This window comes from Scyliorhinus canicula, chromosome 4, assembly GCF_902713615.1.
Source record: "Scyliorhinus canicula chromosome 4, sScyCan1.1, whole genome shotgun sequence".
In the NCBI taxonomy this organism is placed as follows: domain Eukaryota; kingdom Metazoa; phylum Chordata; class Chondrichthyes; order Carcharhiniformes; family Scyliorhinidae; genus Scyliorhinus; species Scyliorhinus canicula.
This window is the reverse complement of record NC_052149.1, coordinates 230,496,852-230,520,220: the sequence shown is the minus strand read 5'-3', so window position 1 is coordinate 230,520,220 and position 23,369 is coordinate 230,496,852. Positions and strand designations below refer to the sequence as shown.

Genomic DNA, 23,369 nt, shown 5'->3' with positions numbered 1-23,369 from the left:
CAGAGAGTGGTTGGCCTGTGGAATTCTTTACCACAGGAAGTAGTTGAGGCCAAAACATTGTATGTTTTCAAGAAGCAGTTAGATATAGCACCTGGGTCGAAGGGGATCAAAGGATATGAGGGGCAAGCGGGATTAGGCTATTGAGTTGGATTCGAAGGGCTGAATGGCCTCCTCCTGCTCCTATTTTCTGTGCTTCTAAGAGTCATATTTGGTCTAAAACGTTAACTCTGTTAACAGATGCTGCCAGACCTGCTGAATATTTCCAGAATTTTCTGTTTTCATTTCAGATCTCCAGCACCTGCAGTATCTTATTTTTATGAGCTCAACTTGCTTCTGTATGTGCCTTTAAATTGAGAAAAAAATGCCCCAGAGTGTTTCGCAGTGGCATTCGCAAATGAAATCTGACTGAACAGAAAACACACGAGGAGACTTTGGGACAGATTGGTCAAAAGGGGGTAGGATTAAGGTTAAGGGGGGGGGGGGGGGGGGGGGGGGTGTTGGGTTACGGGTATAGGGTGGATATGTGGGTTTGAGTAGGGTGATCATTGTTCGGCACAACATCGAGGGCCGAAGGGCCTGTTCTGTGCTGTACTGTTCTATGTTCTATAATTTAGGGAACGTCTTAAAGGAGCAGAGAGAGGTGGAGAAGCCGGTTAGGCTGGATGGCCTGTTCCAGTGGAGTAAATTCTATAATGTGTCCTTATTCACAGATAGAATCAGCACTTTATTGTTGCAAATATTCACACCAAGCTGGGTGATAGCCATACTACAGTAACACTCTCGCAGGGGGGTCTGATGTAAGTGTGTTCTGGAGCCAGTTGTTATTAGAGCTCAAGTTGTCGTTTGCTTCTTCGTCAAGAAGAATTAGCATCAATATAGTGCCTGTGACATCATTAAAAAATCCCGCTGCACTTTACAGAAAGAACAGTGAGCAGAATTTGAGACCAAACCGCATGAGAGACCGGGGTAGCTGCCACGACGTTCGGCCAAAGAGGTAAAGGTTTTAAGAAGCGCCTGAGAGATTGAGGGAAGGATTTCCAGAGCTTTGGGGTAAAGCAGCTGAGGAAGACACCGCCGCCTGTGGTGGAGTGATTGACATCAGGAGGGGGTGGGGTCATGTACATGAAGCCAGAAGTTGAGGGACACAGATACCTCGAAGGGTTGTCAGGCTGGATGCGATCACCAGAGGTCGGGAAGGAGAAGCCATGGAGGGATTTGAAAATAAGGGCGAGAGCTTTGAAATCCAGGCGTTGGCAGACTGGAAGCCGAGGTGGGTCCCCACAGTGGCCGGGGGCAGCAGTTGGCCATTTCCAGGATCGGCAAAGGAAACAAAGTGGGGGGTCTGCGCATCGCTGAATTTAATCAAAACAAAATGCTGCAGGCACCGGAAACCTGAAGTAAAAACAGAAAATGCTGACAATGATCAGCGTCTCTGGCAGCATCTGTGGAGAGAGAAACAGAGATTTTTTTTTAGAGTACTCAATTCATTTTTCCCAATTAAGGGGCAATTCAGCGTGTTCAATCCACCTACCCTGCACATCTTTGGGTTTTGGGGGCGAAACCCAGGCAAACACGGGGAGAATGTGCAAACTCCACACGGACAGCGACCCAGAGCCGGGATCGAACCTGGGACCTCGGTGCCGTGAGGCAGCAGTGCTAACCACTGCGCCACCGTGCTGCCCTTGAAACAGAGATTTTATAAAGAAAATTCCAATAAACGGTCAACTTAGCGTGGCCAATCCACCTACTCTACACATCTTTGGGTTGTGGGGGTGAAACCCACGCAGACACGGGGAGAATGTGCAAACTCCACAGGGGCAGTGACCCTGGGCCCGGATCGAACCCGAGGTCCTCAGCGCCGTAGGTGGCAATGCTAACCACTGCGCCGCCGTGCCGCCCTTGAGAAACAGTTTTGAGTCGAACATGAATTCTTCAGAACTGAAGACGAGTCACATTGGACTTGAAACGTTGACTCTGTCCCTCTCTCCACAGACACTGCCAGACTAGCTGATCGTTGCCAGCATTTGCTGTTTTTATTACTGCTTGACATGCCCCGATATCTCTTCCTTTCACTCTCTGTCTTCTGTTTCCAGGTTTTGCCGGAACCCCTGGCTACCTCTCGCCTGAGGTGCTGAGGAAGGATCCCTATGCCAAGCCTGTGGACCTGTGGGCTTGTGGTAAGCAGATGATGCCTTCTCCAGGGATTGTAATTTTTTTATGAGTTTGCCGGAGTCACGGAGCTAAATTAAGCGTGTGACAGTAGGAGTGAAGAGTCTTGGCAAATATTTTCACAGCAACTGCTTGTTGTGTGAAAGGAAGAAAAATATTTGTCAGTTCATCACCCTTTCTGTGTCGACCAAGGTATTTATTATGCTAAAGCTGGGAGTCTCATGGGTGACAGGCTTGTTACCCAAGGGACATGAGGTGATCAGGGTTGACTGTTCCTCAAGCTTGCTTCCACATTGACTTTATTTCTACATTGACTGTTAGTTCCCTCCTCAGCGGATGACACTCTACCCCAAAATCAGAGGCTTTGGGAAGTTTGTGGGAGGGGGAGGCCTAACCTTGATGTGGGGAGGGGGGGGGGGGCATGAGGAAACGTAGGGAGGGGGTGTGTGGGGAGGTTACCTTGGCATGGAGGTGCATGAGGAGCCTGGGGGGGCGGTGAGGGAGCATTACCTTTGATGTGTTGGGTAAGCTGGGTCTGCGAGGAATGCGTTTACTGCAGCAGTGAGAGAGACAGGCTTCCAACACTTGGAGAAATGCAACTCGATTTTATTGAACTCTTAACTATTGAACATGCTTTAACTGTGGGTTGACACTATGCTGACTTGACTGGAGACCTGAGGCTAACCTGACCAGACTAACTGACTACCACATGGCGTGTGTTCTCGTTGCTGCTCACGGGCTCTGACTGTCTCAGAGGCTGCATCCCGAGAGAGCGGGAAAACTAGTGCCCTCTGGCTTTATAGTGGCCGTGTCCTGTCTGGTGATTGGCTGCTGTGTTCTGTGTGCTCATTGGTCATCTTGTGTGTCAATCACTGCCTGTCTGTGCACCATCATATACTTGTGTGTATATTATGACAATCTTGGCACAAGGGGGGAGGGTCAGGGTCATGAAAGTGGGTAGAGAACCTTACCTTGGCGTGGGGGGGGGGGCATGAGGAACCATTGGTGGGAGGGGAGCATGAGATGGTATCGATGGGCATGGGGTCAGGGGTGAGGCCGAAGGACCTTTCTGTTCTTACTTTAACAGGGACTAAGTCCCACAGCACTGAGCTGGGCCTTTTAAACACCAGGCAACGCTTGTGGCTCCCTGCAACCTCTTTCCTGGGTCACTTGGCCCAATTCAAGCCCCCAGCGGCCCCCTGGCAATGAAAATCCTGCCTTTTTGGGAACTTTCTCCTAATCAGCCAGTCACTCATAACCAAGGGTTACAGTGGAAGAATCAATCCAGTCTGGGCCGTTTAGGTTTACGTTTATTGTGAGACATTCCTTCCAGCTACTGACCCACAATAAGCTCTGACCACAAGGTGTTCCAGCTGGCTGTACTTATGGGACAATCAATGTCACATGTTTGTCTCGAGTTCCTTTCACAAGCTCATTGACAAACACAGTGACTAGTACATTGATAGGCAGGCCGAGATCTGAATTTTCCCCGACTCCCGCAACCCACATTGAGGATGAAGAGCTTCAAATCTTGGCCGATTCACTCATAAGATTAATAATAATAATCTTTATTAGTGTCACAAGTAGGCTCACATTAACACTGCTACTGATGCTACTGTGAAAAGCCCCTAGTCACCACATTCCGGCGCCTGTTCGGGTACACAGAGGGAGAATTCAGAATGTCCAATTCACCTAACAAGCACGTCTTTCGGGACTTGTGGGAGGAAACCGGAGCACCCGGAGTAAAGCCACGCAGACACGGGGGAGAATGTACAGACTCCGCACAGACAGTGACCCAAACCGGGAATCAAACCTGGGACCTCGGTGCTGTGAAACAACAGTGCTAACCATTGTTCTACCCGTGTTCTGACTTGTGTTTCATTATGCTAAAGAATGTGCATCAATAGGGTAACATGCTGGCGCAGTGGTTGGCACTGTTGCCTACAGCACTGAGGACCCAGGTTCTATCCCAGCCCCAGGTCACTGTCCATGTGGAGTTTGCACATTCTCCCCATGTTTGCATGGGTTTCACCCCCACAACCTAAAGATGTGCAGGGTAGGTGGATTGGCCACGCTAAATTGCCCTTAATTGGAAAAAAATAATTGGGTACTCTAAATTTAAAAAAATAAGACTGTACATCAACACTCTGCTCTCTCTCCCCATCCAGTTAAACTCTTTCCAGGGCCCATGTTAAGTTTGCCCTATTATGCGTTCTACACACTCATTTAACCTTCTGAGCTCGGATTTTGGATCAGCGTTCCCAGATTGCCAGAGAGAATCGAACAAGTCACCACACTGTCCATCGCTTCATCACTACTGTCCCTTTCCAGCCTCCTACCTTCCCGCTACCTGCCCAGTCCTGCTGGACAGGCTGAGCGCACTCATACCCCAGAGAGGTGTGTCAGTGAGAATGAAGCTGTCTCTGACCCTCCCTGGAACAAACAATATCCAGTCAGCGACACCCCCCCCCCCAACCCCAGAACCCCCCATACTCACCCTCCAACACTCCCCTCCCACCCAGACCCCACCATTCACCAACACCCCCCTCCCACCCAGACCCCACTCACCCTCCAACACCTCCCCTCCCACCCAAACCCCACCACTCACCCACACCCCCCTCCCACCCAAACCCCACCACTCACCAACACCCCCCTCTCACCCAGACCCCACCACTGACCAACACCCCCCTCCCACCCAAACCCCACCACTCACCCACACCCCCCTCCCACCCAAACCCCACCACTCACCAACACCCCCCTCCCATCACTCACCAACACCCCCCTCCTACCCAGACCCCACCACTGACCAACACCCCTCTCCCACCCAGACCCCACCACTCACCAACACCCCCCTCCCACCCAGACCCCACCACCCCCCTCCCACCCAGACTCCCCCACTCACCAACACCCCCTCCCACCCAGACTCCACCACTCACCCACACCCCCCTCCCACCCAGACCCCACCACTCACCCACACCCCCCTCCCACCCAGACCCCACCACTCACCAACACCCCCCTCCCACCCAGACCCCACCACTCACCAACACCCCCTCCCACCTAGACCCCACACCCTCCAACACCTCCCCTCCCACCCAAACCCCACCACTCACCCACACCCCCCTCCCACCCAGACCCCACCACTCACCAACATCCCCCTCCCACCCAGACCCCACCACTCACCAACATCCCCCTCCCACCCAGACCCCACCACTCACCAACATCCCCCTCCTACCCAAACCCCACCACTGACCAACACCCCCCCTCCCACCCAAACCCCACCACTCACCAACACCCCCCTCCCACCCAGACCCCACCACTCACCCACACCCCCCTCCCACCCAGACCCCACCACTCACCAACACCCCCTCCCACCCAGACCCCACTCACCCTCCAACACCCCCCTCCCACCCAGACCCCACCACTCACCAACACCCCCCTCCCACCCAGACCCCACCACTCACCCACACCCCCCTCCCACCCAGACCCCACCACTCACCAACACCCCCTCCCACCCAGACCCCACTCACCCTCCAACACCCCCCTCCCACCCAGACCCCACCACTCACCCACACCCCCCTCCCACCCAGACCCCACCACCCCCTCCAACACCCCCTCCCACCCAAACCCCACCACTTACCAACACCCCCTCCCACCCAGATCCCACTCACCCTCCAATACCCCCCTCCCACCCAAACCCCACCACTCACCCACACCCCCTCCCACCCAAACCCCACCACTCACCCACACCCCCTCCCACCCAGACCCCACTCACCCTCCAACACTCCCCTCCCACCCAAACCCCACCACTTACCAACACCCCCTCCCACCCAGATCCCACTCACCCTCCAACACTCCCCTCCCACCCAAACCCCACCACTCACCCACACCCCCCTCCCACCCAAACCCCGCCACTCACCAACACCCCCTCCCACCCAGACCCCACCACTCACCAACACCCCCCTCCCACCACTCGCCAACACCCCCCTCCCACCCAGACCCCACCACTCACCAACACATCCCTCCCACCCAGACCCCACCACTCACCCACACCCCCCTCCCACCCAAACCCCACCACTCACCAACACCCCCCTCCCACCCAGACCCCACCACTCACCAACACCCCCTCCCACCCAGACCGCACTCACCCTCCAACACCCCCCTCCCACCCAGACCCCACCACTCACTAACACTCCCCTCCCACCCAGACCCCACTCACCCTCCAACACCCCCCTCCCACCCAGACCCCACACCCTCCAACACCCCCCTCCCACCCAGACCCCACACCCTCCAACACTCCCCTCCCACCCAGACCCCACTCACCCTCCAACACCCACCTCCCACCCAGACCCCACACCCTCTAACACCCCCCTCCCACCCAGACCCCACCACTCACCCTCCAACACCCCCCTCCCACCCAGACCCCACCACACCCTCTAACACCCCCCTCCCACCCAGACCCCACCACACCCTCTAACACCCCCCTCCCACCCAGATCCCACCACTCACCCTCCAACACCCCCCTCCCATCCAAACCCCACCACACGCCAACACCCCCCCTCCCACCCAGACCCCAACACCCCCCTCCCACCCAGACTCCACCACTCACTAACACTCCCCTCCCACCCAGACCCCACTCACCCTCCAACACCCCCCTCCCACCCAGACCCCACACCCTCCAACACCCCCCTCCCATCCAGACCCCACCACTCGCCAACACCCCCCTCCCACCCAGACCCCACCACTCACCCTCCAACACCCCCCTCCCACCCAGACCCCACCACACCCTCTAACACCCCCCTCCCACCCAGATCCCACCACTCACCCTCCAACACCCCCCTCCCATCCAAACCCCACCACACGCCAACGCCCCCCCTCCCACCCAGACCCCAACACCCCCCTCCCACCCAGACTCCACCCACTCACTAACACCCCCTCCCACCCAGACCCCACCACTCACCAACACCCCCCTCCCACCCAGACCCCACCACTCACCCACACCCCCCCTCCCACCCACACCCCACCACTCACCAACACCCCCCTCCCACACGCACATCCCCCACTCATCCTCCAAATCCCATCCGCAGACCCCCCCCCGCTCTCCACCCTCCCTAAATCCCACCCCCTTGCCCAAACCCCTCCCCCTCAGCAGCCTCGAACCCCCTCCCCATCTCCAAAACCCCCCACTCAGCCCCCATCCCCCCCCAACCTGCCCCCCCCCCATTCCCCCCAGCATCCCCCCCCCCCCCCCCCCCCCACCGTGGGTACTGACCGCCCAGTGAGTTCTTGCTAAATTTCGGGTGAGGTCCTCGTAATGAAATATGTTCAGTGATTATTCAGATTTGCTCTGGGGGAGCCAGCTCAATTAAAGTAATAAAAATATTAATTTCCCAACTGAGCAATGTTTCAGTGTTATGTACCAGTCTCAATACCCTGCAGTGAAATTACATGAATTAGACTAAAGTAACGGAATCCTGATACTTGGGTCAAATACGGCAGCAGATGTTTATCTCACCAGAAAACTGAAAGGGGATTGGATGGACGTGAGACGGGGAGATAATTGCAGGCTAATGGGGAAAGGGCGGGGTGTGCGGTGGAAACAATCACCACGCTCTTTAATCAGCTGGCAGAGGCACAGTGACATCCTTCTCTGCTTTTGCATTCGATGCTTTACAAATTGAAGAGTTTAGCGTCCCTCTATACCGACTCTCCAACAGTGCAGCATTCCCTCAGTACTGACCCTCTGACAGTGCGGCACTCCCTCAGTACTGACCCACTGACAGTGCAGCACTCCCTCAGTACTGACCCTCTGACAGTACTGAGGGAGTGCTGCACTGTCAGAGGGTCAGTACTGAGGGAGTGCTGCACTGTCAGAGGGTCAGTACTGAGGGAGTGCCGCACTGTCAGAGGGTCAGTACTGAGGGAGTGCTGCACTGTCAGAGGGTCAGTACAGAGGGAGTGCTGCACTGTCAGAGGGTCAGTACAGAGGGAGTGCCGCACTGTCAGAGGGTCAGTACTGAGGGAGAGCTGCACTGTCAGAGGGTCAGTACAGAGGGAGTGCTGCACTGTCAGAGGGTCAGTACAGAGGGAGTGCTGCACTGTCAGAGGAGCAGCACTGTTGTCACGAGCTGGTGGCAGGGACCCAGTCTCGCAGGGCGAAGTGCGTTTAAGAGCCCACTTAGCTGTACTCGCGCCGAATCTAATGGCCACCCGGCATTTCCCGGCCTCGCCAAGGTGCCCCCGGCTAGGCGCCCTTCAGTACTGATCCCCAGAAAGTAGTACCAGGCTGAACGGTACCTGGGGGTGTCCCCTGGGTGATCGGAGGCCCCTGGTGGATGGCCTCCCGGCACTGCTGGTGTCACCAGGGAACCTTGGCACTGCCAGGCTGGCAGGGGCATTCCAAGTTGCCGGGCTGCCATTATGCCTGTGGTGGGGTCTGGCCCGGGGGTGCCCTGCCCATCATGGGGGGGGGGGGGTTGCTCAATAACCCTCTTACTGGTGAGTTGGGGTTTGTGACACGGGGTCCGGGGGTCGCGTCGGGGGCTCGGGGAAAATGACGTCCCGATCTCCCCATCCCCGACTCAACCCCCTGAAGCTGCCGGGGTACTGGCGCCTGGAACCACCCCCGTTAGTCCCACCCGGAAGGAACTCTGATCGTTTTTCAGTTGGATTGCGCCTTCCATCTGCTTACGGGGCTCCCCACTGCTCGTTGTTTCAATGGAAGAAATCAAACTCATATCCCAGCCACTTGTTGCGAAGCTAACGCACTGAACTCTGTTCCCTTTGCCCATGTCTTGTCTTCACTAGGTGTCATCTTGTATATCCTGCTGGTGGGTTATCCACCATTCTGGGACGAAGACCAACACAGACTTTACCAACAAATCAAAGCTGGGGCCTACGATGTAAGTATCATTGTTGGAGTTTGTCACTGTGTGATCAGTCTGTGGGGTGAGCGGGAAGGGGGAGGTGTCGGGATCTCCTTGTTAAGTCTGGGACTGTGGGTGATCCCCCATTAACACAGAACAGCCCGTGAGCTGAGACAGCCAGGTCCATGACAACTCACTTAGACTCACGTCCCGCAGACCCAGGTTCTCTGTTTATATTCAGCAGCCCTGGAGTCATAGACATCAACAGCACAGAAAAGGCCCTTCGGCCCATCTGCGCCAGTCAAAAGCAACCACCTATCTATTCTAATCCCATTTTCCAGCACTTGGCCCACAGCCTTGTATGCCCTGGGATTGCAAACGCACATCTAAATACCTCTTGCATGTTCTCAGGGTCTCAGCCTCCGACACCCTTTCAGCAGCGAGTTCCAGACTCCCACCCACCCCTCTGGCTGAAAAGCTGCCCAACTCTCGAGGTGTCTGATTGGTCATTTGCTGAGCACCAGACAGGTTCATCAGCGTAAGATTGAACTGCTTCCAGGTGACACGGCGGCACAGTGGGTTAGCACTGCTGCCTCACCGCACCCAGGACCCGGCTTCAATCCCAGCCCTGGGTCACTGTCCGTGTGGAGTTTGCCCATTCTCTCCGTGTCTGCGTGGCTCTCACCCCCACAGCCCAAAGATGTACAGGGTAGGTGGTGTAGCCACGTTAAATTGTCCCTTAATTGGGGGGGGGGGGGGGAAGAATTGGGCACTTTAAATTTTTAAAAGAGATTCAACTGCTTCAGAATTACAGGGCGGACCTTTACAGACCCCCCCACCCCACATTGGCTCCCCGCGGGTGCCAACTCTTTTGTCCCTCCAGTGTTCCCCCTGCACAACCTTCACACCTCCTTGAACGCACTCTGCGTGATGGCTTTAATCCTCGGTCTTTATGGAAAGGCATTTTGGGGGCGGGGGGGGGGGGGGGTGAGGGAAGGGTTGTACCCTGGGTCACCAGCAGGTGGCAGCCTCACACCATTTCACCCTTGGCACCCAACACGGGAAAAGCCTTCTCGCCCTGCCTACCCAGTCACATTCCCCGGGTAAGTAGAGACCTGGAGTGTCCCGGGGCATGTTCACCGCATGGCCAGCTGACCTAGAACATGAACAAGGGCTGGAGAGGTCGGTCTGTCACTGTGGGCCGAGAGAAGACCAGCTTCACTTTCAAACTAGTGCGTCACAATGAATGGGCTGGCCTGATTTGAACCAACAATTGGTGACCATCAGTGCCAACAACAGCCCAGAATCCCCCTCCCCTGTCCAAATATCAGGGTCCTTAATTCGGGCCTGGTCAAATGAGCCCATGTTCTATGGGGTCTGTAAACAGAGAGAAAATCCACTCCTTATTGTCCAAAGGAATTATTATTTCAAGAATTGAATTAGAGATTCAGAAAATGAGACTGGCGTTTGCCCTGGTATAAATGTTAAATTAATGGTGAGGTTTCATCCCCATTCATAACCTATCTATAATTAATGGTAACATACTCTTTCTGTGGGGAAAGATATCAAAGGTGTGTACATAGACCCATGATCTAATTGAATAGCAGGGATAGAGCTGAGGGGCAGAATGGCCTCCCCGTGTTCTACAATAGGTGGATCAATATCCATGCATGAGGGTAAAAATGATCCCCAGTTTATCCTGCTTGGTTATCTCATCCCCCAAACATTTCAGTTCTTTGACTGTTGGCCGCTTTCTCACTGTTCCTAACCCTTCCTCCCCATGCCCACAAGCTTTTAATAACTTAATTGGATTTGAATGAATTACTATTTGTTTGATTTATTTTGTCGCCCCACTTTGTTGGCTTCCCCCCCCCCCCCCTCGGTGTTGGTCTGTATGGGTTGGGCTTTGCTGCTCGCTGGGATTTCTCAGTGAAATATGTTGGACGTTTGGCAATTTCCTACTTTTCCTGTGTGTCTTGTTTCCCTCTCTGTAGTTCCCCTCGCCGGAGTGGGACACCGTCACACCCGAGGCAAAAGATCTCATCAACAAGATGCTGACAATCAACCCCGCCAAGCGCATTTCCGCTGGCGAGGCGCTTAAGCACCCCTGGATCTCGGTACGTCTACCAGTGTTTAACTGCTGGGAGTGGCCGGGCGGGGGGGAGGTGCCATTGATGGGATTTGATCAATCAACAGTGTGGAGTTTGCACGTTCTCTACGTGTCTGCGTGGTTTTCCTCCGGGTGCTCCGGTTTCCTCCCACAGATGCGCAGGCTGGGTCAGGGTGAGGGGATAGGATGGGGGAGTGCGCTGAGGTAGGGGGCTCTTTCAGCAGTGGGTCGGTGCAGACTCGATGGGCCGAACGGCCTCTTTCTGCACTGCAGGGATTCAATGATCCCATGATTCTATGAACTTGGCAATGGGTGGGTGAAAAACGTGAACGGGTCCAGTACCGAATTGCAACCCTTCATTTGGTTGAGGAGCCCTGAAGCATGAGCGGGACTTTCCACGACCGCCCCCCCCCCCCAGCCCCCCCCCCCCCCAGGCCACCCCCCCCCCCCCGCCCCCCTCCCCAGGCCCCCCCCCCCCAGGCCCCCCCCACCCCCAGGCCCCCCCCACCCCGCTTCATGTCTTGCGGAGGTGGTCTGCCATTGGCTGGCAGCAGGATCTTCTGGTCCGCTGTTGCCAATGGGATTCCCTGTTGTAGGCCCCTCCTGCCACGGACAAACACACTGCGAGCGGCTGGAACGTTCCTGCCATATTGTCAAATTCTGTGGAAGCCGAAGCCTCTCCCCTTCCTCCTCTCGCCCGGCACCTCTCTCCCTTCAGGGACCATGACAATCAGGGCCCTCCACGTTAACCTTGCCCTCGAGGCGTGGATCATTATTGTTGATCAAGTTTGCGAGGCTCTTTGGAAAGATCCTTCTTTGTTTCCCTAACTCTCTTTTCCCGTCGATCATTCCTGTCAGCATCAGGCATTACGGGACTAAGTCCCCGAGCCGGCGGGAAAACCGGCGCCAACCACTCCGACGTCAACGGCCCCCCCAAGGTGAGGAATTCTCACCTTTCTAAGGGGCTGGGTTGACGTCAGAGTGGCTGGCGCCACTCCAGCCTACCCCGAAGGGCCAGCACGCGTTTGCACATTTGTGGAACGGCCGGCGTGATCTCGCGCATGCGCAGACCGGCGGGCGTATTTCCGCGCATGCGCAGACCGGCAGGCGTATTTCCACGCATGCGCAGACCAGCGGGCGTATTTCCGCGCATGCGCAGGGGTTCTCTTTTCCGCGCCGGCCTGCCGGCAATATGGCGGAGCCCTACAGGGGCCTGGCGCGGAGGATCCGTAGGCCCCAATCGCGGGCCAGGCCACCGTGGGGGCACGGACAGATACCCCCGTGCTCCCCCCCACACCCCCGCATACTCATCTGCCAGGTCCCGTCGTGCGTGAGGTGGGTAATTCACGCCAGCGGGGTTGCCCAAAACTGGACGGCCACTCGGCCCATCAAGGACCAGAGAATCGCGGGGGGGGGGGTCACTGTCAATGGCCACTGACCGGCGTAGCGGGAAAATGGCGCCGGAGAATAGAGAAGCCGACGTCGGGGCGGGATTCGAGCCTCCCCTCAGGGATTCTCTGACCCGGCGGGGGGGTCGGAGAATCCCAGCCTATATTTTTAAAATATATTTCTACATGAGTATAACTTTTTTAAAACTGGAAGCAAAGCAATACGCCATTAAACAAATGAATGAATATGCAAAAAATAATGAAGCTTTTCATTAAAAATATCTCGGGAAAATTTGGTGCAATTTTTCAAATGACCAGAAAAGTCAAGGGAACCCTTTTGGGGCCCCTGTGGAACACTGGTTAAAGACGATGGGGTGGAGTGTATGTGAACTATGGGAGGAGATTACATTGGTTTGTGGGGCCCTTGATAGGGTGCAGTGCTCGGGGGGGGGAGGGGGGGGGGTCAGAGGGGATTAACTCAGCGGGTAGAGGCTGGGATGTGTATTCCGGAGAAGTGAGCTTCATAGAGGAAGCACCCTTTTCTGCCAAAACTGCTTTATCGTTTTACAAACATGTGATTTGCCCAACTCGAGGTATCTGATTGGTCATTTCCTCAGCACCAGACAGGTTCATTAGTGTAAGACTGGACTGTTTCCAGGTGACACGGTGGCGCAGTGGGTTAGCACTGCTGCCTCAGAGCGCCGAGGACCCGGGTTCAATCCTGCCCCCGGGTCACTGTCCGTGTGGAGTTTGCATATTCCCCCCCCCGTGTCTGTGTGGGTTTCACCCCCACAACCCAAAGATGTGCAGGCTCGGTGGATTGGCCAAGCTAAATTGCCCCATTGGATACTCTAAATTTATTAATAAGAGATTGAATTGCTTCTGAATTACAGGGCAGACCTTTACAGACCCCCTCCTCCTCCCACCCCATACCAGCGGGATTTCCGATCCCACCAAAGTTGGTGGAAATTTGTCCATTGGCTCCCCGCGGGTGTCAAATATTTGTCCCCGCTGTGTTTCCCCCAGCACACCCTTCAAACCTCCTTGAACGCACTCCGCGCGATGGGTTTAATACTCGGTCTTCATGGAACGGCGTTTTGGGGGTTGGGGGGGGGTGGGGAAGTGTTGTACCCCGGGCCACCAGCAGGTGGCAGCCTCACGCCATTTCACCCTTGAAAATGAAATGAAATGAAAATGGCTGATTGTCACAAGTCGGCTTCAAATGAAGCCACTGTGAAAAGCCCCTAGTCGCCACATTCCGGCGCCTGTTCAGGGGAGGCTGTTACGGTAATTGAACCGTGCTGCTGGCCTGCCTTGGTCTGCTTTCAAAGACAGCTGTTTAGCCCAGTGAGCTAAACCAGCTCCTAATTGGAACCCAACACGGTAAGGGAGGAGTGGAGTCAGAGTTTGAAGCATTGAGATTGGAATTTGAGGGAGTGACTGAGTCCTGCAGAACAGAAAGAGTCCGTTTGGCCTATCGTGCCTGTGTTGGCCCTTCGACGGAGCGGACCAATTCAGTCCCACACCCGAAGATGTCTGCTCTTCGCCCCGCAAATTACCTTTGAGAGTTCCGATGGAAGCTGATCCAAGCTGCTTTCCAGGGCTTTCCCTGACAGCCCACCGTGACAGGGCACCACTTGCCATTTCCCCCTCCACTGTTCATGGAAGAAGAAAGCCTCTTCCGGAACCTGTTCGGGGAGGTTGGAACGGGAATCGAACCGTGCTGCTGGCCTGCCTTGGTCTGCTTTAAAAGCCAGAGATTTAGCCCAGTGAGCTAAACCAGCCCCTGCTCAAAGGAGGAAAACCTCAGCTTCTCCAATCGCTCCAGTTGCCTGAGCTTCCCTAACCTCTGTGCTCTCTCAAGGGGCCTTAACGTCCTTGCTCAGTACTACTTGCCAGGGTTATACAACACTGCGGCTGAGGTTTGGCCCAGTGAATTGCAAAGGTTTATTAAGATCTTCTAGTGTTGATATTCAATATCCCTACTGACAAAGTATCCTGTACGTTTTTCATCCACCTTATCCACTTTCCCCATCGCTATCAAAGATTTCGGTATCAGCCACCTCCTGCTCCCCATTTCAAATGGAAGGACCGGTATAATATCCACAGGAGTCCCGGGAAGGTTTAGCCAGAAAGGTTCATGTAGTTAAAGGAAAGTAAGGCCGCAACGCGGCATACTGCCAGCCGGGACTCTCGGCCATGCCAGCCCCTAATCCGGGCCGGCTTCTACGTGCCTGGCTCGCTAGGCCCAACTGCCAGGCCTCTGCCCCTCAGCGGGGTGTGCCCGTATTCCACGGGCCCCGTGGGGTTTTCGGGGAGATTAATCGGGTCCCCCCCCGTGGATCGCGCGAGGGCTATCGCAACCAGTTAAGGAGCTCTCAGACTTAATATATGAGTGTTTCATGCGAATTTTGGTGGGCTTTTCAAACTCTGTTGTCAGGCTGAAATATCAGCCAGAGTCCAGGCCGGGAGTGGTCGTGATAATGAAAATCAGACAAAGCAGTCCACCTTATAAATTTGCCCGTCTGATTTCTGGAGTCTGTCCCGGCCTATCAGAGCGATGTCTGGTTCTCTTGGGATGTCCAAATGAGGCGACACATCCGAGTGAAGTCAGACAACGCTACACCGAAAGCCTGACCTTTGCCCTGCTTTGTGCGGCCACACTGTGTTGAAGCTGCAACGCCCCCACCTTCTCACCACACCCACCCTCCTCTGTTCTCATAGCCGCCTCAAACTCCACAAGGTTTCTTGCCTCCCCATGATCTTCCTCTCAGTTTATCCACATTAATTTTTTTTTTAAATTGTTCATGAGATGCTGGCTGGACCCAGCATCGATTGTGCGTCCCTAATTGTCCTTGATGAGTGGCTGGTGGGTGAGGCCACTTCAGAGGGACCGAACGACCCAGCCGGTAGAAGGGCTGGAAAATGCCACCTGGGGTTTGATCGTCAACTTGTTTGAAAAATTATGCTACGATTGTGAGACATTTACTGAGCCTTTTGCCTCAGGAAACTTTGCGCTAGTGCACTGTTAAAATAATCATCAATCTGTTTTTTTATCCCTCAGCATCGTGCTACCGTGGCCTCTTGTATGCACAGGCAAGAGACGGTCGACTGTTTGAAGAAATTCAACGCAAGAAGGAAGCTGAAGGTGTGTACATCTTATTATCCAATCCTCTAATCTGCTTGAACTCAGCATCTGACAGTCCAGAGGTCATTTAGCACTGGGCTGCAAGGAAGGAAACTGTTGAAGCAGAAAAATTAAATTGAACTTGAATCAACCTTGTTTGGACCATGGGTGGCATGGCGGCGCAGTGGTTAGCACTGCTGCCTCACAGCGCCGAGGACCCGGGTTCGATCCCGCCCTGGGTCATTGACTGTGTGGAGTTTGCACATTCTCCCCATGTCTGCGTGGGTTTCACCCCCACAACCCAAAGATGTGCAGGTTAGGTGGATTGGCCGCGCTAAATTGCCCCTTAATTGGAAAAAACATAATTGGGTACTCTAAATTTATAATATAGAAATAAAAACCTTGTTTGGACCCCACTTGGAAAATTGTGCCCCCTTGTGTGCTTGATATTGAAAGGGTGTGGGGAAGTGTGAATGGGAGGCGGCACGGTAGCACAGTATTTAGCACTGTTGCTTCACAGTGCAAGGGACCCTGTCATAATAAACACCAGTATATCATGGTGCAGACACACACACTGATGTGCATACATTAGGACCAATCAACATGCACAAACACTGCAACCAATCACCAGTTAGAACACACGCACTATAAAGACAGAGGGCATCACTTTTCACGCTCATTCTGGATGCTGCCTCTCAGAAGCACAAGAGCTTATCAGTTACAGCACAGACTCTCACCACGTGCTGAGTGATTCGACTGGTTAGGACAGGCACAGGTCTCTAGTTAATCTAGCATTGTGTAAACCCACAGTAATAGTATGTCTAGCAATTTATAAGAGTTAATAAAATAGCGTTGAACCATCTTCAGTGTTGGTGGCCTGTATGTGCTTCACGGATCCAGAGCGCCCAACACATCAGACCCGGGTTCAATTCTCGCTTGAGTCGCTGTCTGTGAGGCGTCTGCACGATCTCCCCGTGTCTTCATGGGTTTGCTCCGGGTGCTCCGGTTTCCTCCCAAAAGACGTGCAGGTTAGATGAATTGGACATTCTGAATTCTCCCTCTGTGTACCCGAACAGGTGCCGGAATGTGGCGACTGGGGGCTTTTCACAGTGACTTCATTGCAGTGGTAATGTAAGCCTACGTGTGACAATAATAAAGATTATTATTATGGAAGACCCAAGGAGTTGGAATAAAGAGCATGGTCTGCTTGGCAGGAGATGCCAAGGCTCCTTCCACAGCAGCTCCCAAACCTGTGACCTCTACCACCCAGTAGGACCAAGTCAGCAGATACATGGGAATCCCCCCCCCCAGCTGGAAGTTCCCCTCCAAGCCACTCACCATCCTGTCTTGAAAATATATCGCTGTTCCTTCACTGTCGCTGGGTCAAAATCCTGGAACTCCTGTCCGAACAGCTCTGTGGGGTCAGCGGGTGGACCTGATGGACTGCAGCGGGTCAAGTAGGGCAATTAGCGAAGGGCAATAAATGCTCACCTTACCAGTGACGTTCCAGCAAGATCTGCACTGGGGCATTAGGTTCTCACTTGTATATAAATGAATTGACGGAAGAAATAGAATTTACAGTGCAGTGCAGAATGGGGAGTTGTATGTCCAAATTTACAGATGGCACCAAGTTGGGAGAGACAGTATATACTCAATGGAAGGGCTGAATGGCCTCCTACTGGGTCAGAATGTTCCCGGTGTTCCAAAATTTTCTGTGGGATACACGTGTCCACCTCTGTCAGAAACTGGAGGAATGAAAGTACATGAGGAATAATGGACGATAATGGGGTAATTTGCACTTTCTGTGCTTGTTGCTGAACTGGATGGACAGATTCACGACCTGACGTACAGGACTGCAACAGGGCCAGGCGATTCAACCCCTTTCGCCTGTTCCAACCTCTGAACTCTAAATAAAATCAGCCGCCAATGAGTGAAAAAATTCCTCCTCCCCTCAATGGCCTGCCCCTGATTCTGAGACCGTGCCCCCTGATTGGAGACCCCCTCCCCGCCCACCACCCCAGCCAGGGGCAGGAAGCCAAGCTGTAAACCTGCAGCAAAACCTCATCTCCTTTGTACTCTAGGCATCTGGGCATAAAGGCTAACATTCCATTGGCCTCCTCGATTACGCTTTGTACCTGACCGCTGCATTCTAGTGATCTGTGTACGTGATCCCTTAAACCTCTGTGAATTTTCTCCATCTGTAGCCTTTCATCATTTCCGAAAATACTCAGAGGTATTCTTGTGCCATCCATGATGGAGGAGCTCACAGCTGCCTGCATTGAAATCCATCTTCCACAACTTTGCCCGCTCACTGTACCTACCAACCCCTCTTTGTCACCAGTCTTCTAGTCATTGGAAAACATGAATGTTTGGTTCTCTGTTCTGTTGGCCATGTCATTAACAACTATAGCGAATATGTGGGCCCCAGCACAAGATCCTTAGGAGTTGGCACGGAAGCAGAGGAGTTAGCACCGTTGCTTCACAGCACCAGGGTCCCAGGTTCGATTCCCGGCTTGGGTCACTGTCTGTGCGGAGTCTGGACGTTCTCCCCGTGTCTGCGTGGGTTTCCTCCGGGTGCTCCGGTTTCCTCCCACAAGTCCCGAAAGACGTGCTGTTGGCTGAATTGGGTATTCTGAATTCTCCCTCTGGGTACCCGAACAGGCGCCGGAATGTGGCGATGAGGGGATTTTCACAATAACTTAATTGCAGTGTTAATGTAAGCCGACTTGTGACAATAATAAAGATTATTATTAGATGGATTGGCTATGCTAAATCGTTAGTGTTTAAAGGTTTGGTAGGGTTACAGGGATAGGTTGAGGGAGGGGGGCTAGATGGCATGCTCTTGCAAAGGGTCGGTGCAGACTCGATGGGCCGAATGGATTCCTTCTGCACTGTCGGGATTCTATGATTTCGTGATCACTGGTCATTCCCTTCCAATTTGAGTACAAATCCATTAGTCCTCCCTCTGTCTTCTCCTGGCTTAACCAATCTCCTAATTTAATAACTTCCACAAAATATTAAATTAGCTGTGACATCCCCTCTGCAAATCCATGTGGCTTCTCTCTAATCGGCTCAAATTTCTCAAAGTGTTCAGTCACTATGCCCTTAATTACAGATTCCAATAATTTCCCCCCCAACAGATGTTGAACTGACAGGGTTTATAATTTCCTGATTTGTCTCACACCTTTCTTCAATCATGGAGTTACATTTGTTTATTGTACCTGGAGTTACCATAGAGAGCAATTATAAATTGCATCGTCTAGCACAGTCGGTTTACCCATTACGAATTTCTAGCTGTGTTCATTTATCATTATGCAGCACATTTCAAAAGAGTGCAGTGAGTCACTGTTGCATTGTAAATGATCAGGTTCAGTTTTAATTGGAAGCTGAGATGAAAGGGGTTGAGATTCAGGATGCAGGAGTATGATGGAATACTCTCCATTTGCCTGGATGAGTGCAGCTCCGCCAAGAGTCGAGACGCTCATCACCGTCCAGGACAAAGCGGCCGCCGCTTGATTGGCACCCCATCCACCAACATTCACTCCCTCCACCACTGATGAACAGTGGGTACCATCTACAAGATGCACTGCAGCAACTTACCACGGCTCCTTCGACAGCACCTTCCAAACCCATGACCTCAATTATCTCGAAGATCAAGGGCAGCAGATACCTGGGAACCCCACCCCCTGGAGGGTCCCCTCCAAGCCATTCGCCATCGTCACTTGGGACGATATCACCATCCCTTTACTGTCGCTGGGTTAACATCCTGGAACTCCCTCCCTAACAGCACTGTGGGTGCGCCTACACCCCCATGGACTGCAGCAATTCGAGAAGGTAGCTCACCACCACCTTTACAAGGGCAATTAGGGAATGGGCAATGAATGCTGGGATTGCCAGCGATGTCTAAATCCTGAAAACAAACTTTTTTCCAAAATGTCAGGAAGGTTAAAAAGCAGAGACAAGGGTGTATCAGAAATGAACGATCATCAAGTGATTAAATTACATCAAATTGAGTTTAGAAAATCCTGCATGTTCCATACGAGGAGATTGAGCGGTCGTGCTGTCCAGGAAACCTAATTGGGCAGGATTCAGAGCCATTTCACATGGTCTTCACAAATGCCAGAGCAAACTTTGTACACCGCAGATTGGATACTCGTGCTCGCTCTCATTCACACTGGTTTTGTTATGAATCCAGTTCACTTGGAGTTGGACCAGAACATCAAACTGCAGCATTATCCAAATACCCTGTGCTCATGGTTAGTCTTTCCCTTTGTTTGCAGGGGGCGATCCTCACCACAATGTTGGCCACGCGAAACTTCTCAGGTAAGGCAAACCTATCAGCAACTTTCCTCTACTTTCCAATGCATCAACGACGTCTCCACATCAAGTTGCCCCGACACTTGTAAAGTCACTTGCGCCTGAAAACACAGGTCTATCGTAATCTCAAACAGTAGCAGAGGACGGTGGAAAAACTCACCTGGCAGCGTCTGCAGGTTGAGAAAAATCGGAGTTAACGTTTCGAGTCCATTTGACTCGTTATCCGAATTAGAAGAGGGGGGAAATGTGTTGGATATTGCACTGTAGCTGGGAGAAATTGCAACAAGATGTAGCAAACTTGAGAACAAGTGACAGACGGCGCAATGGGACGGGGGGAAAGGGGAGAGATTTTGCATTGAGATAAAAAATGCATGGGATGTTAAAAAAGGGGGTCGAAATGGAGGAGGAAGGTCACATTTTAAAGTTGTTGAACTCAATGTTAAGTCCTGAGGGCTATAATGTGCCTAATTGGATCTGAAACAGAAACGGAGAACACTTATTTTATCATCACGTCTTTCCTCTTCTACTCCATGACCTTATCGATAAAACCCGGAATCCCATATTTATTAACCACTCTCTTGCCCTCCCCTGCCACCATCAATGATCCTTGCACCTATAAACCCAGGTGTCTCTGCTCCTGAATCCCCTTTAGAATGACAGCCTCTGTTTTATGTTGTCTCTCACACATAACAAATAACTTCACACTTCACTGTGTTACAATTCGTCTGCAATTTGTCCACACATTCCACCAGCCTCTCTATGTCCTCGTGAAGTTTAACCCTGTGCCCCTCACAGTTCATGATAGTGTTGTCCCTGAATTTTGAAGTTGTGCTCTGTACACTAAGTCACTAATATATATCAGGAAGAGCAGGGGTCTCACACCGACCCATGGGTAAACTCTGCTATAAAACTTGCTCCAGTCCAAAAAGCAACCATGGTTCCCCACCACTCTCTCCCATCACTCAGACAATTTTATTTCCATGCTGTTACTGCTCCTTTTATTTTATGAGCACTAACTTGGTTCCAAGTCAGTTGTGCAGCACCTGATCAAATGTACACCACATCAACAACGTTACCCTCATTAACCCTCTTATTATCTCATCACAGAAGTCCAGTGAGTTAGTTAATCCCGATTTGCCGACAATACATCTGTGCTGGCTTTACTTTATGCATTTTCAAGGCAGCACGGTGGCTCAGTGGGTTAGCCCTGTTGCCTCACGGCGCTGAGGTCCCAGGTTCGATCCCGGCTCTGGGTCACTGTCCGTGTGGAGTTTGCACATTCTCCCCGTGTTTGCGTGGGTTTCGCCCCCACAACCCAAAGATGTGCAGGGTAGGTGAATTGGCCACTCTAAATTGCCCCTTAATTGGAAAAAATGAATTGAATACACTAAATTAAAAAAAAAATTAACATGCATTTTCACAAGTGACTATTAGTCACTAACAAGTAATTAACAAGCTAATTATTAACTGGTATTAATTTTTTCCCAAATCACTATTTCCAAAAAGCTTCCCCATCATGAAAGTTAAACTGATTGGCCTGTCGCTACTGAATTTAAATTTGCAATCTTTTTGGAACAGGGTCCTTTTTTGAACAAAGATGTAACATTTATAATTTTCCAGTCCTCTGGCATCACACCTGGGTCCAAGGAAGGTCAGGGATTATGGCCAGTGCCTCTGCATCCTGTATCCTGTGTATTCCCTCAGTATCCTTGGGTGCATCTCACCCGGGCCTGGTGTCTTATCAACTTTAAGTACGGACAGCCTATCCAATATCTCTTCCTTAACAGTTTGAAACAAAGAACATTTCTAAACTACCTTCTCTTTCACCATGACCTGGGCAGCATCTTCTTCCTTGGTACAGCCAAATGTAAAGTATTCATTTAGTACCTCAGCCATGTCCCCTGCCTCCATGTGCAAATCCCCTTTTTTGGGCTGGTTTGGCACAGTGGGCTAAACAGCTGGCTTGTAATGCAGAACAAGGCCAGCAGCGCGGGTTCCATTCCCGTACCGGCCTCCCCGAACAGGCGGCAGAATGTGGCGACTAGGGGCTTTTCACAGTAACTTCATTGAAGCCTACTTGTGACAATAAGCGACGATGATGATGATTATTATTATTAGTGGGCCCCACTCCTTTTACCACCGTTTTACTAATTATAGTCTTATAGAACATTTTGGATTCCCTCCTAGTTTAGCTGCCAGCCTCTTCTCATGCTCTCTCTTTGCTTCTCTTACTTGCTTTTTCAATTCTCCTCTGAACTTTCTATCTTCAGCCTAGTTCTCAATTATATTCTTCACCTGATATCTGTCGTATGCACCCCTTTTCCTTCTTCATCTCGGTCTCTATCTCTTTTGTCATCAGCGAGCTTTGGATTTGTTTGCCCTACTTTCCCCTTTGCGGGAATATACCTTGACTGCACTTGAACTCTCCCTTCTTTACAGACAGTTCATTGTGTCTTTACCGTTTTGCCTCCAAATTATCCGGGCCAGACCCATTCTCAACCCATTGAAATCGGGCTCTCCTCCAATCAATTACTCTTACTCCGGACTGCTCCTTGGACTTTTCCATATCCAGCCTAGTTATGAAACAATGGCCGCTGTCCCCTAGATGTTCCCCTACCGACATTTGATTCATTTGTCTGGTGTATATGGTGTTTATGCACCACACAAGCTTCCTCTTGGGACATAGGAATTAGGAGCAGAATTAAGCAATTCAGCCCTTTGAGCCCGCTCCGCCATTCAATCAGATCTCTCCCTGGTCTCAAATCCATCTCCCCACCTGTTCCCCATGTCCCTTTAAACCCGTTTTTAAAATCAGAAATATATCTACCTCCTTCTTGAAACTATTTAATGACTCTGACTCCACCGCACCTATGGGGCAGCGAGTTCCACATATTCACCACCCTCTGCGAGAAGTAGTTCCTCCTCATCTCAGTTCTCAATCTGCCGCCTCTCAACCTCTATCTGTGACCTCTCGTTCTAGATTTCCCCATAAGGGGGAACATTTGGTCTACGTTTACTTTATCTCCGGGTGCTCCAGTTTCTTCCCACATGCCCCAAAAGACGTGCTTATTAGGTGAATTGGACATTCTGAATTCTCCCTCAGTGTACCCGAACAGGCGCCGGAGTGTGGTGACTAGGGGATTTTCACAGTAACTTTATTGCCGTGTTAACATGAGCTTACTTGTGACAATAATAAAGATTATAAATTATAATAAAGATTATTATCAATCCCTCTTACTATTTTATATATCTCAATCAGATCCCCGCTCATCCTTCTAAACTCCAACGAGTAAAAGCCCGAACTGTTTAATCTCTCCTCACACGTTAACCCTTTCATCCCCAGAAACAATCTGGTGAACCTCTTCTAACTCTCTCCAATGCCACCCCATCCTTCC

General features: G+C 52.1%; 1 protein-coding gene across 1 annotated transcript in view; it reads left to right on the top strand.

Annotated features, from left to right (window-relative positions):
* Window positions 1-23,369, top strand: part of LOC119965442 (calcium/calmodulin-dependent protein kinase type II subunit alpha) — a 123,549-nt gene that overhangs the window by 68,373 nt on the left and 31,807 nt on the right. Inside the window, exons 6-10 of the mRNA XM_038796226.1 lie at window positions 2,094-2,177; window positions 8,974-9,068; window positions 11,027-11,149; window positions 15,595-15,678; window positions 19,938-19,980. Coding sequence (XP_038652154.1) covers window positions 2,094-2,177; window positions 8,974-9,068; window positions 11,027-11,149; window positions 15,595-15,678; window positions 19,938-19,980 — 429 coding nt within the window. The remainder of the gene's footprint in view (window positions 1-2,093; window positions 2,178-8,973; window positions 9,069-11,026; window positions 11,150-15,594; window positions 15,679-19,937; window positions 19,981-23,369) is intronic.